The following is a 17080-nucleotide window of genomic DNA, read 5'->3' on the forward strand; positions in this document are numbered from 1 at the left end:
TGCCATCCAGGATCTATAATCTTAGTCAAGAGACACAGTCTAATCTATGGAGGAGAAAGGGAGTAGGGATTAAGCGAAAGTCCACCTTCAGGCTCAGCCCGGGGTACTTGCCATTATTAGGGATTGCTTTTCTTTTCTTTTTTTTTTTTTTGGTTAGGAATTATATTTGTTATCCCCTCCCCTCATGAACAGATTACTTCTCAGAAACATGAAGATATTATCCATGTCATCAATTACAGTTTATAGAAAAATAGTTCATATCCTGTCAACAATATATTTCTGTCATTTTTAAAACAGTAGCCATTTTATTTCCCATGTTAGTTCAAGAATAGTTTTATGGTAGTTCTTTTTTTTGGATCAAATCAACACAGTCTTTGTTTATAGGTAACAGTTTCCTGACAGAGCCCCTCCCCCTCCCCCTAAAAAAATTCTGTGTCCTAAGTGATAAACTTTTCTTGTACATTCAGCAAACTTTATATTGAAAAAAGAATAATTGATAGGTATTTGCTCTCCTGCACAGTAATAAATCTAGCTGAGCTTCTACACCTTGCTTTGGAATGTTTACATAAAATAAATCATCAAGTTACAATGGATATTTATTGAAATGTAAATACAAAAGCTATACATTTAATCCACTGCAATTTCCTTCTTTTTAATCTGTAATTAAAACATCACCATAAGGACAAGCTTCATTCCAAGATGTTTCCCTTTTCCCTCAACAATCTCTCTAAAAGCTGGAATCTTCTCTCAGATCATGTAGAGTTACATTAAAAGCACAGAAAAAAAAAAGTTTTAGCTTGCTGACATAATGCCCTTAAGACTTCTGATATAATGCCCATATTTTAACTTTAAAATGTAAAATCAGAGTTAAAGCATTACTTAATCCATACAGTACATTAATTAATCAACAGTGTCCCACTGACTTCAGAAGTTCCCTAAATTGATGTCTTCCACTGGTGTCCTCTTTGCATAAACTTAGTAAGTTCGTAACTACAACTCAATCAAAAAATGTGCTTGTAATAGCCTGCTGGTTTAATTTTAGAATTATAAGTATCATACTGGGCTATTTTCAAATATAGAAATGCTGAGTGGCAATATGAACTATTAATTTTGTTTCCCATTACTACAGGTAGAATTTATTCAAATAAAATTTTGCAAGACAAAATGTGAACCTGTATACCTATATATGAACATATACATGTATATCTTGAACCTAACTAAAATTTTATAAGCAATGCTAACATAGTTCTGGTTACATATTCCTAAAGACTTGCGCTTATGAGGCGGACTGGAATCACTGAGCTAAATCCCCAGCCCTCCTTATTCTTTAATCTTGATTAATTTGTTGCTACTGAGATCTGAATTTCTGTGGCACTGGTTAAGTGAGTTAAAAAAAAAAAAACCCTCTGATTGTAAAAGAGGAAAGGAGATAGTGATGTAATATGATATAAACCATAATTGTGATTAACCTTAGGTATGACTTTTATGGGATATACAGTTATAATTTTGTGAATTCTTTACATGATAGCATTATCTTTTAATATTTTGTTCCCTAAGATAAATGCGTAGTTTTCTTTTATGGGGGTAGAAACAACTTTTTGAAATAATATCAGAAACCTCAAAGATCATGTTGATTCTTAATTTTTGCCTTTTGCATAAGCCTCTTTTATAACATGATTAAGTCTATTAGGGATTGCTTTTTAACTTAGGTAAATATCCTATGCCATTTTAGGGACCCACACATGTTTTCAAGGTAAACATGGGCCTAAAGTCACACTTGAAGCTAACTTAGCAACAGAACATTTGTGCCTATGGGATAACTGCAGCTAGCTGTGGTGGACTCCCTGGGCTGCAAGAGGTAGTTACTTTAAAATACCAGTGCAGATATCGGTTGGTTCTCTAATCCATTGCTGTCTCAAAGAAATTCTATAAGTAGCTTTTACTCTCTGTGCTCCATCTGGAGCTCTTCCTGAAAGAAACCTTTTCAAGAACCTAATGAGAAAGAAACTCGAAAAAGTTAAAAAAAAAAAAAAAAAAAGCAGCACATATTTAAGGTAACAATTTGTAAGTGTTTATTACAAGGGGGTGTCTGAAACATAGCCATCAATAGTGAATGTCACATACCACTTGGATTCTGATCCTCTCTGTGCCTTTGCCTGTGGCAATAAGTCCAGGTATGATTTTTTTCTGTCTGTGGAGTCTGAATGAGATGAATATTTTGTGGTCCAATCAGATTTTGAAGGCACATGACATGAGTCTAAATTCCATAGTTACCTTGATAAAGTTGATTTATGAAAATTGATTACAACTGAGTAGAATTCAAATTGGATAGGATTCCACTTGCCAGAGCAAATTTTTTTCTCCTTAATATATATGTCAGGAGTATATCTTAGGATGCAGTTTCTCCGTGAATCTCACCCACTCACTCTGACAGGTCTGTGGGAAGATGCTGAACTGGATTGTGACAGATAGCTACATGGGCCTTCTTTTGTTGTTCCCTACTGCTAATACATTCCTAACAACTATGAGGCAATGCCTTATAAACATAAATTATAATCTGTATCTGCCTCTTTTATCTTTTCTGTAACCAGAAGTGAATTTTTAAAAATTTTAATTGATACATAATTATGCTATTTGATATTGTGATACATACACAGAATATGTAATGATTACATTAGGGTAGTTTTTCTTTTAGCTATCTTGAATATACAATGAATTATTATTAACTATAGTCACCCAACTATACTATAGAAAAATAGAGCTTAATCCTGCTAAGTATATTTTTATACCTATTAACCAACCCTTCTTTATCTCTACTTCCTTTATACCCTTCTCTGGTAATCATTATTCTACTATCTAAGAAGTAAATTGTTAAAGGAATTTTTCATGGCCCAACCAGGCTAAGATATTCAGTAATTAAAAATGCAGTAAAAATTTTGGAACTTATTATTTTTTTTCCCCCATTAACTTTATTGGTACATTTTAGGTATACAATACAGTTATATTCATCATTGGGATCTTGTACCATTACATGAGTCTCTTGGTTCTTATTTCTTTTCCCCTGCCCTTGCCCTCCCTTCACCCCCTCCACCCTTCCCTATTTGCAACGACCTTGTTTCCACCTTTTTCCTCTTCTCATATTTTTTCCTTTCCCTTTTTTTCCCTTTCCCTACCCCTCCCAATTCCCCTGCTCTTTTAGACCTTTTCTTCCTGTTACACAATATCAGTTATACTTTTTTAAAATTACAATATTAAGATCTAGGAGACATTACCACAGATTTTACAGAATTTAAAAGGATATAGAAAGCATATTACAAAAATCTTTTTTGAAATAAATTTGACAACTTCTAAGAAGTAACTTAGAAGACAAATTAATACAACTAACTCTGGAGGAAATATAAAATTTGAATAGCACCTATTAAAGAAAGTATATTCCTAGCTTGAAAACCTACCTATATGACAACAGCAGGCTCATAAACATTTTAACTGATAGATTATATCAAACAATTAAAGCAGATAAAAGACGGAACACTTCTCCCCTCATTTTAGGAACTCAACATTGTGCTAATCCTAAAACTGGATAAAGATAATAGAAGAAAAAAGTATGAACATAGATAGAAATTTGTTTAACAAAACAAACTCTTAGAAGTCAGATCTGGCAGTATGTAGAAAGTGGTTTTGTTATAGGGATGGCAGTGTTGGTTCAGCATTGGAAGATCCACCCCCAAAAGTCACCATTTTAACAGAGGAAAGGAAAAAGCCATATGATCCTGTCACTAGTTGGAGAAAAAGTATTGGACCAAATTCTACAGCTGTTCATGGTAAAAGCTATCAGGAGACTAGAAGTAGAACAGAAACTTCTCAACAAATTAAAGACATGTATGCCATACTTCCAGTGAGAACGCCTTGTATGAATGGGGAAGATACAATGCTTTCTCCTTAAGGTAGGGAACAAGGACAGATATGCTTACTCTTTGTCTGTCCGTTAAACTTTGAAACCTAATCCCCACCAAAATGGTCTGGCAATAAAATGATACAGCTAGGATAGGATTGGCATGGCAGAAGCAAAATCTTTATATGTAAATGAAATGATCATCTACAGAGAAAATACGAAGAAATCTCTGGGAGCTCCTAGAACTTGTATTTAAATTTAGCAGGATTAGAAAACGCAAGGTTTATATAAAAATTCAGGTCTGTGTATACTTGCTATAAATGAAGAATTGGATACTGAAATTTAAAAGTTATGTAGGAGTACAAAGGACCTAGAAAAGTTAAAAACAAAAACAGTGTTGTAAGACGTTTAGTACCAATTTTAAGACTTCTTCTAAAGCTACAGTAATCAAGGCAGTGTTGGTGTAAGGAAAGACATATAGATCATTGGAATAAAACAGAGAATCTAGAAATAGAACCACACATATATGGTCCACTGAGTTTTGAAAGATTATTTAACATTAGCATTTTATAGAATATAAACTCAATTCAAGAGCCGAAAAAGAGATAGTGTCTTCAGCAAACGGCACTAGAACACCTGGTATCCATATATAAAAAATTAACCTCAACCTTTTTTTTCCATACATGAAAATAACTTGAAGGGATCTATAAACCTAAATAAGAAAGCCTAAAAGTATAAGACTTTAAGAAGAAATTATAGGGGAAAATATTTATGAATTCAGGGTAGGCAAGAACTACCTAGGATACAAAAGACATGATGTATAAAAGAAAAAAATTGATAAATAAGATTCCATCAAAATTTAGAACTTTAAATGACATCATTAAAATGAAAAGTAGTCCTTAAACAGACCATATTTACAATGCATATAACCTATGAGCAGAATATATAAAGAATTCTTAGAGCTCATTAACAGACAACCCAATTAAAATGTAGACATAAGAAGATGATAAATAGCCAGTATAGCACAAGAAATGGTGTGCAATTCTAGAATCAGAAAAATGCTAATCAGTACAATAATAAGATTGCATTATACACTCATTAGGGAGATGAAGTCAAAAGTTTTAAAAGCCTTGTCATGACTTTTCCTTTTTGTTGGATTCTCTCCCTTTGCATTTAATTTGTCACGCCCAATGGATTCATTCTGCTGGGTTTCCTGGGGTTGTGATCCTCATTGTCTTTTCCTAGGGTATTGTTTAAAATTTTTTGGAGTGCAAGTTTGGTATTCATGAAGTTTCTGAGGTGCTCTTTATCATGAAAGTATCTTATTTCTCCATCAGTTTTGAAAGATAGTTTTGCAGGGTACATCAATCTGGGTTGGAGGCTGTTTTCCTTTAGGGCTTGAAATACATCACTCCAAGCTGTTCTTGTCTTGAGGCTTTGCATTGAGAAGTTTGCTGTGATTCTGATGGGCTTTCCTTTGTATGTGATTTGTTTCTTTAACTGCTTGTAGAATTTTGTTCTTCTGTTGGATTTCTGGAATCCTAACTATTATATGCCTATGTGTAGATTTTTTTTGATTAAGGCTAGCTGGAGTCCTATATGCCTCACTTATCTATATGTCAAGTTCTTTTCCCCTCCTTGGGAAGTTTTCTGCCATCACTTCTGTGAAGAGTTTTTTTATGTCATCTGCACTCTCTCCTCTTTCTTCATTGACTCCAATCAGTCTTATGTTATTCTTCTTTGCATCGTCTAGCAGCTGCTGGATTGATTTCTCATGTTCCCTTATAATTTTAAAGCAGTTTTTCTTTTCCTGGTCACTAATTGCAATCTTATCTTCTATATCTGAAATTCTATCCTTACATTGGTTCATTCTGCTGCACAGACTTTCGATGGAGTTTTTAATCTCTTGGAAATCTGTTTGTATCTGTTTTATGGATTCCATTTGTTTCCTATGTTGGGATTCCATCATATTCCTCAGATCCTCTATTTTTTAATCTGTGTCCTCTCTAGATTTATTAATCATGTCTTGCACCATGAGCACAATCTTTGCTGTTATCTGAGTAATTATTTCTGATTTCATTTTTCCCAGATCTTCTTTTGTTGCCAGTTCAGAGAGTCCAGGTGGTTGAGTATCAGAGTGTTCCATCTTGTTTCCCTTTGGGGTTGCTGTAGGTGATCCAGAAGTCTGTTTTTGAGGCTTGTTTATGTGTCTTCTCATTTCCACGGGGCAGGGCGGGGGGGGGTGCTTCTGGCATGCACGTGGGTCAGCTTCAGTGCCCTAGGAACCTGGGATGGAGGCAGGGAGCTTCCTTCTGGGTGCTGGGACCCGCTCAGCTTCACTGCCCTAGGAGCCAATTTTGAAACTTATTATGACTCTTCCTTTTAACAATCACTGTTTTCTTTGTAGTTAAAAATATGTATTAGGGGATTGGTAATTGAAGCTGATGACCCAGTCAACACCGGGTCAAGCAGTATTTGTAAACAAATATTGACCTGTATGGTATTTAAGTGATTTACCAAAAATATGTAATTTTGCTTCAGTCAGCTAGAAACAAAGAATATATAGTTCTCCTTCATTGAGGGAGTTCATAGTGCTCATATTGTCCAGGTACATTAGGCAGTGCTGTTGATACAAAGAAAATGTAGCACAGGGAGGGATGTGTGCAGACAAATGTTAATACATGTAATAGGGCTGTGCTTTATACTTGGGGAACAAAAAAAAAGGGCAAGCCTGGAAGAGTTTCCCAGAGAAGGTGCCCTTGGATTTGGTCTTGAGCCAGAAAAGGTTGCTGAGTAAAGGTTGGCTACAGATACACTAGGCAGCTGTCCGATGGGGAGGAGCATGCAATAGAGCGAATGAGTACTAAGAGGCCAGATGGTGAGTGGAGCTGTGCTCTCAAGGCTAGTCAGGATTTTGATTCTCTGGGAAAGGAGCCATAGCAGATTTTAAAAAAAAAAAAAGGCTTGAATAAAACTTAACTGTTATTCTACCACAAATCTACATGATTTTTTTCCCCTAAAAATACCCCAACCTAATAATTCATTAAGCTTGTTCAAGTAGCAACTTTCGTTTCTCTGTCATGGACACTTTTTCTTTAAATCCTGTCCTCTATCATTGTTTAATGTAAGGGTTATTATGGTAAACAAAGTTCATGGCTTTTTTTCCCAAGGCATTGGATTGGATTGGATTGGATTGGATGTTATTGGGCAGATGTTGGAATAATGAATGCTGTATCTGCAACAAGTTTTGCATTCATGTACTGGTCAGCAAACCATTGTATTTTCTCAATCCTTTCCATCAAGAAAATTATATTCTTTCTTTTATCTTAAAATTTATATTTGTATCTATTTTCAAATATTAGAAAGTCTCAGAAATATATTATTCTTGTTTGATACTTCTTCCGGTTAAAAAAATCAATTGTCTCTATTTTCTAGGCTCACCAAGAGATTAAAGAGTGAATCTCTGAAATCCGACTTTACGATAGATTTAAAACATGAGGTATGTTATGATGCCTTGTTTGATTAAAAGTCTTAGTAATGAAGAATTGATCTTGTTGGGGAGGTGTTGCTCAGTGGTAGAACACTTGCCTACCATGCACAAGGCCCTGAGTTTGATCCCTAGCAAAAAAAGAAAGAAAAAAATGAAACAAGAAAGAATTTATGTCTTTTAGTATAAAAGGTGTTTTGTATTCCCTAATAGTGCATTTTGCCCAATCTCCCCACTGAGGTAATTTCACAGCACTCTGGTGAGTTAGGTTCTTCTATTTTAAGCTTATTTTAATTTTATGTAGGTGGAGAAGAAGCAGTGAAAAATACTGAATCTCATGATTTATGATTCTTTGTTTTTAAAGTAGGTGGGTGGGTCCAGAAGTGGATTTTAAAAAACATCCAAAACTGTCATTAAATGTATCTCTGGTCTTAACTTAGTGCTTTGGTTATGCGTATGCTGCTGTAAACTAAATGTTTGTGTCCACTCACAAAAATTTCTGTTTAAGCAGAATTCCTAATGCAATGGGCTTTGGAAAGTGATTAGATCATGAGGTTGGAGTCCTAAAGAATGGGGTTAGCACCCTGATAAAACAGACCCCAGAGAATTTTTCCTTCCTACCATGTGCAGACCCAGAAAAGAGATGCTATTCATGCACCCTGAAGAAGATGCTTATTGGACATGCATCTGGCACTTTGAGCTTAGACTTCCTATCCTCTAGAGCTGTGAGGAATAACTTAACATTCCTTGCAAGCTACCCCATGAATGGTATTTTGTTATAGCAGTCTGGACAGACTAAGGCATTTGACTTTGTTGTGTGCCTGAGCTTGGTTCTCTAGATCAGAACTGAGCCAATTGATCCCAAGCATGCAGCTATGGTGTGCCATGGTGGGCCCCTGGCACTCATGGTTGCATTGCATTTCTTGGTTATCTTGAAACAGACAACCATGTGTCCTGCCACTAATCACTCCAAATTACCAATAAGCCAGGTTCCTTTTGTCATTCATGGGCTTGTCTGATTATTTAAAAGTCTCGCTTTTCATTCTGCAGGAATATGTGTCTAAGGACAGGTGACTCTTGACCTGTTATTTAGTTCACCCACATGGTCAGCCTTCCATAAGTGAAAAGCACACACACAAGAAGATTTTTTTTACTTCTTGGGTGTTTTAAAATGATGAAACAGCTTATGTGAGGACAAATATACTTTAAAAAAGTCTTCTTTTCTACAAAAAGGAAAGAATGACTCGTTGAAAACCAGACTAGAAATGTTTAATGAAAAATCCTCTGGAATAAATATTTAGGCTTGAGATTCTATGAAATATTCTAACATATGTGAAAGATACAAAGATCATTTAGCAAAATGCCTATGGAGGCCACTTGGTTGAAGAGAGAAAATATTATCAGTTGCTTTGAGGTTACCTATAACATTTCTCCTCGGTGGTGGACCCCTTTGGTAAAAGATATGGAGAGAACATCATACCCCCAAATTAGACTATGTACTGTATTTTCCATTTATTGAAATTTAGCATGAAGTAGGCCATAATGTAAGTAAAAATTTTTTTTGAATGATTGGTATGTAGACCATAGTAACACTATGATATAATAACAAAGACACAGTAATACCACACCTAAGTATATTTGGTCACAAAGAAAAATGTATTTTTTAGAAAGTGGGTCAAAAAAAAAAAAAAAGAAAGAAACCCAGAGCAAGCACTCTTGAATTCTCTTTCTCCCTTACTTTTCTTTATATTTGATGACATATATCGCTTCTCGGCCTTTTGGCTAAGATCAAGTGTATATTTGATGACATATGAATGTATTTCTGAATAAAATGTAGTTTTGTACCTTTTTGGACTTTATATAAATAGAATTGCTTCATGAATTATAGACTGATTTGTTAGTGCATGCAGTTCTAGTTAACTTATTTTCACTTCTATGACTATTTGTGATCTCTTATCTACCATAAGTGACCATGCCAAAATTCATTATTCTCTTTGGCTCTTGTCTTTTTGTTGTTATGATCATTCGTTCTGTGGATATTTGATATGTGATCATTTGTAAAGGTTTCTTTAAGGCAGAGGCTTTTAAATATTTTTTCTTCTTTTTTTATTACTACATGTTTGCTGTACATAGTTCACATTTCTTCTGTGGAGTTGGTACATGTACATAACATTTTTCTTTGTGACCCAATATATTTATTTGTTATTATGGTTTTTGTCATTGATTTCTAACTTAGTATTTTAGTAGTCTGTATCAGTCATTTGATATATTTTTAGGCTTACTATATGGCCTAACTCACATTCAGTTTTCACATAAAGAAAAGGATGTATAGTCTCTAATATGGGGCTATAATAGGCTCTCTCATCACTCTGACTAAAGAATGAATTAATTGTAGTGTTCAGATATTTTCTTTTCTTTTTTTTTCGTTAAATTCTTTTATTGGTACATTTTAGGTATACAATATGTTTACATTTATCATTGGGTGCTTGTACCTGTACATGATGTATCTTGGTTCTTACTTTTTCCCCATTCCCTGTGCTCCCTTCACCCCCTCCACCCTTCCCTCTTTACAAAGGCTTTGCTTCCATTTTTTCCTTTTCTCATAATTTTTCCTTTCCCTTCTTTCCTTTCCCCTGCCCCTCCCACTACCCCTACCCCTTTGGACCTTTTCTTCCTATTTCAAATGATCGATTATTCATTTTAATCGTTTTAATCCTTATTTACACTTGCAGTTTCTCACACTAGAGAAACTTTTCAGTATTTACACGTGTGTCCTATTTATTTCACTTAAGAATGGCCTCAGTATGCAGCTATTTTCTTTTCTTCTTTCTTTTTCCTTTTTTCATTGTTTCCTCTTCCTTTTGGGGGGGTTGATTTATCATACTAAGGGAGCAATGTGGAAATCTTCCATCATAATGGTAGATTTGACAGTGACTCCTTGTGGAACTGTCTTGCTTTTCATACTTTGCTTTTGTTTTTCGTACTCTGAGGCTATGTTAATGCACCATGCTAGTTTAGAATTGTTACATCTTAGTAAATATGTCATCTAGAGTAATGCTCTGTGTATTTTATTGACATAAATATTTGTACACTAGCTTTCTTGGGCTTCATAATCATCTTTCATCTTTTAAACTTTTTGCATCCTTATTTTTAGATGCATCTTTTTAAAAAGGGTACGTTTTTTCACCCCCTTGGTGTGATAATCGTGATCTGAAAACCAGATAACACATTTATATTTTACATCGATTGTGATTACTAATATATTTGGATTGATTTCTATCACTTTATCCACTCCCTCCCTTTCTCTCTACTGTTCTTTTTAAAAATGTTTTGCCTTTTTTTTCTTTTTAGTTTTAGTCCATATTTTTCTTCCTTTACTATTTTGGAAGCTGAATCCCTCTGTACTTTATAGGTTATTTAAAATATTTTCACATACATTCTTAACCTTACAATGGCTAGTTAATATCCAGAGAATTGAAGGGCTTTAGAGTAATTTAACACTGTTTATCTCACTCTCAGTTCATATGCTATTGTTGTCCAGTAGTTTTGTCCCCTTCCCCCATTAGTTATTTTCATTACTTTAAGAAGTTAAACTTTGTATTATCTTCACCATGTGTTTGTCAGCATCTTTGCGACCATTCAATCTTTATTTTTAGATCTTCTTGGGATCATTTTAGTTCTTCCTGAAATACATTCTTGAGAATCTCATATTCTCACTTCTTTTCTTTTCCTTTAAAAATACTCATTTCATAGTTATATCATGTGTATAATTCTCCATTACCAGTCTTTCTTGCTCAGCACAATGATTTGATTCCAAGGCTTCTGGTTACTGATGTATTGTTAAGAAATCAGTCCTTAGACATTAATGTGTTTCCTTTTTAGATAATGTCATTTTCTATCTGCTTTTAATAATCTTTGACTTTCGTGTTCTACAGTATTAGTATCATATATCTAAATGTGAACTCCTATGTAATCCTGCTTAGGATTCGTTGGTCCTTTCTATAGTAACATTGGTAAGCAATTTTTTGAGATGTCTCAGCCATTGTTTTTTGAGCTATTTTATCATCCTTGCTCTTTATCTCAAGGATCTTCAGATATATCCTGGAAATATGGATTTTCTCTTATATCTTCAATTTTGATTTTTTACTGTGTTATCTTTTAGATAATTTGAGGGGCTTTATTTTTTAGATCCCTTATTGTTTATTTGGCTATATCTAATATGCTGTTTATCCTAACCATTATATTTTCATGTTATTCTTTATTTCAAGGGTTGTATTCAGTTATTTTTTCAAATTTACTGTCTTCATATTTACTTGCTTCAAATTTACTTTCTTGCTTATGTGGTAAAGATTTTTCTTTTATAAAAATATGTTAAACATAGTAATTTATAGTCTGTATTTGATAATTCTAACACTGGAAGTCTTATGGGTCTGATTATTAAGTTGTACCTTCTGACCCTTTTCATCATCTCATTTCTTCATACTTTTTGTGTACTTGTATGATTTTTCTCATGGTATTCTTGTTTACCCAAGACTTTGTCTTGGCAATTGACTGACTTAGATTCAGGTTTTAGGTTTCTCAATATAAGGATTTGCATTAGTTTCTGCTTGCTGCTAGTTGGTTATTCTGTACTGATTTAATACATTGTTGTACTGATTTTATTGCATTGAGCATGTTCTTAAGCCTTACAAACCCAGGAAAACTAGCTTTTGGTTACGGAATCTAAGAAGAGATTTAGAGGTTATTTTGCCCTTCATATAGCTCCAATGACCCAGCTTTATAAGTGGGTGATGACTTTGCCTCATCTTGGGGCTTCTAGGCCTCATTCTGTTCACTCTCATCAAAAACTCTATGTTTTTAAAGGTCAGCTGACACCTGGCAAAACCACCTTTGGTACCTTTACCCCAGGTTCTCATTTTTACAGTTTTCATACCTTTGGATCAATTTAGCAATACATTTAAAACAAATTTAAAGACATGTTATCTAACAGTTATTATGTTTTTAGAAAGTCAGCCATTTAGGTTATGTAACTACTGGACTATAGGTAACCAGTGCTGTGATACTATTTTCTTACATCTGTCTCTGCGGTGTTTTAGAATATGTTCTTCCCTGAAATTGTGTATTACTACTTTGGAATTTTTTTGAGATCAGAGTATTGATTCATGACCAATTGTTTGTTGCCAAAAAAAGATCAGATTGATACACATGACATTACCGTTTTTAAGTTTAAAAATCTGGTTAAATATTGACAAAGTGATATGGTTCAATCTAATGCTCTTTCTGGAAGATGTTTTCTACTTTTCTTGAGATACTGTTTATGTTTGTATACTTGTGGTGAGTTCCTTCCTCATGCTGGTCTCTTGTCTTGCTAGATTGCCCTCTACATCTGGGACAAAGGTGGAGGACCTCCCCTTACCCCTGTGCCAGAGTTTTGTACAGAAATTATGGACTCCTACTGTGCTACCACATTCCATTCTTTTCTGCCACTTTGTGTAAGTAATTAAAGAAAAAGTTCCTTACCTTGCAGACCAAAGGAAAATTTGCATGCTATCCATTACAGTGTCCTAGTACTTTACATACTAAAAACAAATAAACCTTTGCCTAGGCCAGACCAGAACCCCATATCATGTACTTAGTGATAATCTGATAGGAAAGTGGTGTTGATACCCATCTTCAATAAGAGAGAAGAGGCAGACACAGAGAAGTTGCCAGTACCACCCCCCACACCTGGCTGCTATTCACTTGAAAGTCAATACCAGGGAGCCAAGAAGTTGTAGGAAGGAAATCAAGTTTATTCAAGAGCTGGCATCCTGAGAAGGTGGTTGGCATTTTGCCTCAGATTCCTTCTCGGAGAGCTCAGGGCACAAAAAGGTTTTATAAGGAGGGAAAGGAGGAACAGAGGACAGTGGTCAGGAAAACTTAAGTAGTGAGCAGGATCCTTGTCCTCTAGGGCATCTGTCTCTTTTGTAATGGACATTAATCTGGGGCTAGTTCCTATGCTTCTTTGGATGTATTTTTTTCTGCAAGTTAAATTTAACAATAATTTGTATGCTTTATCTTACTTGATGCACAGAATTAAAGAATAAGGAGATACATTACACATTCTGATGTTACCTAAAGCTCACCAAATATTTTGGCTTTGAATCTAAAGAAAGATTATTTAGCAGTTAACATCTTAATCATGTAGGTGCAGCTTTTCTTTAGAATTGAGAATGCTGAGGAAAAGGTGGCAGAACAAAGAATGACTTTGCCAAAAACAACTCCTGAAGCAGAGGCCATTGTTAAATTAGATGACTCCTGCAGTGAACGCAGCAGGGAGGGAGGGCAGAGAAGGTTATGTCTGGTACTTTCTCAGACCTCTCACAGTGGTATGCCCGAGGTTATTTTTCTTTGTTAATGATGCAGCATATGTCGATGGGAATTTTTATTTTGCTTCCTAGAAAGGCCATTTTAGCCATTTTCTGGAATACCCAAGTCTTCCCCACAGGTGCATCACCCTGACGATCTCAGCAGGTGATCCTGCTTTTGATCTCATCTGAACCGATCCAGAACTTTAAGAAAGAACCCACTTGTTCTGGCAGGCCTGTGGTCCTGGCCTCAGGGTGAGCCTGAAGACCTGGAAACTCACTAGGTTGTTGACAGTATTCACCAGCCTCCAACTATGTGTCTTGTTCTCCAGTCAGTCACACAGAAGGCTCTATGTGCCACGTTGAAAGACACACACGCGCACACACACACACACACTCACACACAACACACACACTCCACAGTATGACAGTGGAGGGAATTGATATTGTTTGCAGTTTCTAAGGAGGAAACTAATCTTTCTAAGCATAATGCTTGCCAGCTTTTTAATGTTCTTCCTAGGGCCTTGAGCAACATGATAGAGCTGGAGTGAGGTGTCACTTTGAACCAGCCCCAAATGATGGAGGAGTCACTACTGAATGTTTTTATAGGTCTAAGACAGATAATAAAGGGGGCAAAGCACCCCCCACCCCCACACCCCCATGAAGCAATTGAAGGCCTGGGGATGCAATGTAGACAAATACCTCTGCATGCTTCTTCTATCTGGGTGACCCTTTCCCCAGGTGTTTGACGTAATCTTACCTTTGGCAGAGGACAGAATATCCTTAGCCTACACTTGGATAGCCAAAAAAGGGGTCATAAAAATAACTTTCAACATCAAAATAAACCTGGGCCCAGAAAAGTGAGTCATCTTTTATTTTTTCATCAAATTATCTCCCTACTTCTTTGCCTTTGTCAAAATCACCAGCAGGGAAAAGGAATGGAAAGGTAGCTAACACTTACTGGTCACCTACTATGGGCTTAATAAATTGTGGTAATAATAGCACCTTTACGATGGTTATTCTTCCCATTTTCCCATTTTGTTACCATGATGGACCATCTATAATCTGCTGAGCTAGGAAGCAGGTCCAGAGATTATGCTGTCAGCCTAATTACAGTACCTTTTTTTCCTCTAAAACTTTAACTTATCAAATAAGTTTGATATTCCTGATATTGATTAATTTGAACTCTAGAGTTTGTAAGATCTAATATGGGTACAAAGTTAAGAAAATGTCGACTCCTAAATACATGTATTTTTTTCTTGCTTTTTAGGGAAAACCAGTGAAGAAGGAGGATATTTTTGTTGCAGTAAAAACATGCAAGAAATTTCATGGTGACAGAAGTACGTTCTGGGATATTCCTTTTTATGGAACTTTAAAAATTCAAGCTGCTTTTGCAATAATTTGCAAGCCAGGTAGAAATTTAAGCAAGAAAGGGAATAATGGAATAGCACACTGAAATGAAAGTTGTTATTTAATCAATATTTCCCATCTCACCATTTCAATCACCAAGATCTATTAGGAGGGACAATTTTGTATTGAAACACACGTGGCCAAAGCTCTTCTAAATACTGTTTACAGCAGAGTTTTAAACTGAAAATGGAAAAGCTCAGCTGTGGCAATTGTGGAGACAACATGTGCCTAACAGTCCATTTGTAAAACAGTGTTCATTGCCTTCAGGCAAAGTCTCCAAACTCTGTGAAGAATCTGAGGTGATTTCAAGGTAACAGAATGTCAACAGAGAATATTTTTTTGAAGGCTGTTGCTTTTTTTTTGCTTTAACACTTACTTCAAATGCACTTGTTGGTACTTTTTAATAAAGATACATATTTGCTTGGGAGTAGAGACATTGGAGAAAAGGAAAAACCCACCTTAGAGACAGTGAACCTTTCTAAGGAAACCTAGCATGCAGGTGAATGTTGTTTTGGTTTATTTTTGGCATCATTAGAAAATTCTGCTAGTTTTGGTGGTAATTCTTTTTAAAAGTCCATCCTAAATATAAATAAACATAATTTCTCTCTTCTTACATACTTTTCTGATTTTGAAAATTAGGCAGTCTTTTTCATTTTCTAATTTTAGCGTATATTTTCATTTTTCCTGTTGATTTCACTAAAGGTATGATATTTATGTAGGAGAGATTTATAAACCAGTTGTCATTTTTATGGAATTGGAGTGATGGGGAAGTTCATTTATATATTTTACGTGATAACATGGTGTATACAAATTATATTTTAAAAAGGAAGCTATTTCCTAAATAAAAAATTTTATAGTTTTGGATTATAGTGTTGCTTAAGACATTGATATGAATTAAAATCTACCTCTAATCAACATTATCCTAAATGTACATTAACCATAAACATTCATGTTTGCCTGAAATAGTTATATCAATCTTCAAATCCTATTAAATTTGACTAAATAAATATATACATTCATTATTCAGAAAGCCCTAATACTAGTAAGGATCAATTTAGCAATTAAGGAGTTTCATTTATCAGTAGGAAACAGGAAGATACAACTTTTGCAAAAGGGAAGAGATTCATGAGATGAAGGAAATGGAGATAAAAAAGAATTAAAATATGTTATGTATATGTTCTACATCCCCACAAATAATGCAAACATGTACTAATAAAAAATTTTAAAAAGATTCTTATTTATCATAAATTTAACCTAAATTTAATATCATTTTGCTTTTTTCATAGTCTAGAAGGGCTTTGTGTAATAATTTTAATAGATATCTTGGTTTTTCTGGTGGTAGTACTAGGGATTGAACCCACAGCCTTCATACTGAAGTACACCCTTAGCCCTATTTTTGTTTTTTATTTTGAGATAAGAGTCTTGCTGAATTGCTGTTCCCCATGTTGGGCTCAAATTTGTAATCTTCTTGGCTCTGCCTCCTAAAGTGCTGGAATTACAGGTGTGCATCACTAGGCCCCGAGGGCTAAATATCTTTTTTAAAAAGGTGTTGGAGAAATGAACTAGACTGCTTTCTGTTTTGTAGCAAACAGAAGTATTTGAATTGATTTGATTGATCTTGAAACTGGCCTGTAATAGTGATTATTTTTGTAATATTGATGTTATAAGTGTTGGAAGTGTTGCAGAATTCTAAAAGGACTAGACCAAATGGGAATCAGGAAGATTTATTAGGTGTACACCTGACCCAGCTGAACTCGTATCCAAAGTACTCAGCCATTGAACAAAGGAAAAGTTTCAGTTTTTATACATTTAGTCGAAAGGAGCGGTGGTCTTTCTAGTGAGGCAGTAAATGGGTTTATTCAAACAGGACAGGGCAGACAGTTTAGTAATTGAGCCTTGTAAGACAACAGTGTCTTATGAATCATATGGCAACAGAGCGTCATA

At 35.0% G+C, this 17080-nt stretch overlaps 1 protein-coding gene and 1 pseudogene across 1 annotated transcript in view; both read left to right on the top strand.

Moving 5' to 3' along the window:
* B3glct (beta 3-glucosyltransferase) overlaps positions 1-17080 on the top strand; it is a 141599-nt gene that overhangs the window by 66595 nt on the left and 57924 nt on the right. Inside the window, exons 9-11 of the mRNA XM_087199534.1 lie at positions 7328-7391; positions 12752-12871; positions 14997-15066. Coding sequence (XP_087055660.1) covers positions 7328-7391; positions 12752-12871; positions 14997-15066 — 254 coding nt within the window. The remainder of the gene's footprint in view (positions 1-7327; positions 7392-12751; positions 12872-14996; positions 15067-17080) is intronic.
* Positions 9142-9229, top strand: LOC147821687 (U2 spliceosomal RNA; annotated as a pseudogene).

The sequence above is a fragment of the Heterocephalus glaber genome, unplaced genomic scaffold (assembly GCF_053883595.1).
Source record: "Heterocephalus glaber isolate CG9 unplaced genomic scaffold, H.glaber_assembly_v1.0 deba00001720, whole genome shotgun sequence".
Classification (NCBI taxonomy): Eukaryota; Metazoa; Chordata; class Mammalia; order Rodentia; family Bathyergidae; genus Heterocephalus; species Heterocephalus glaber.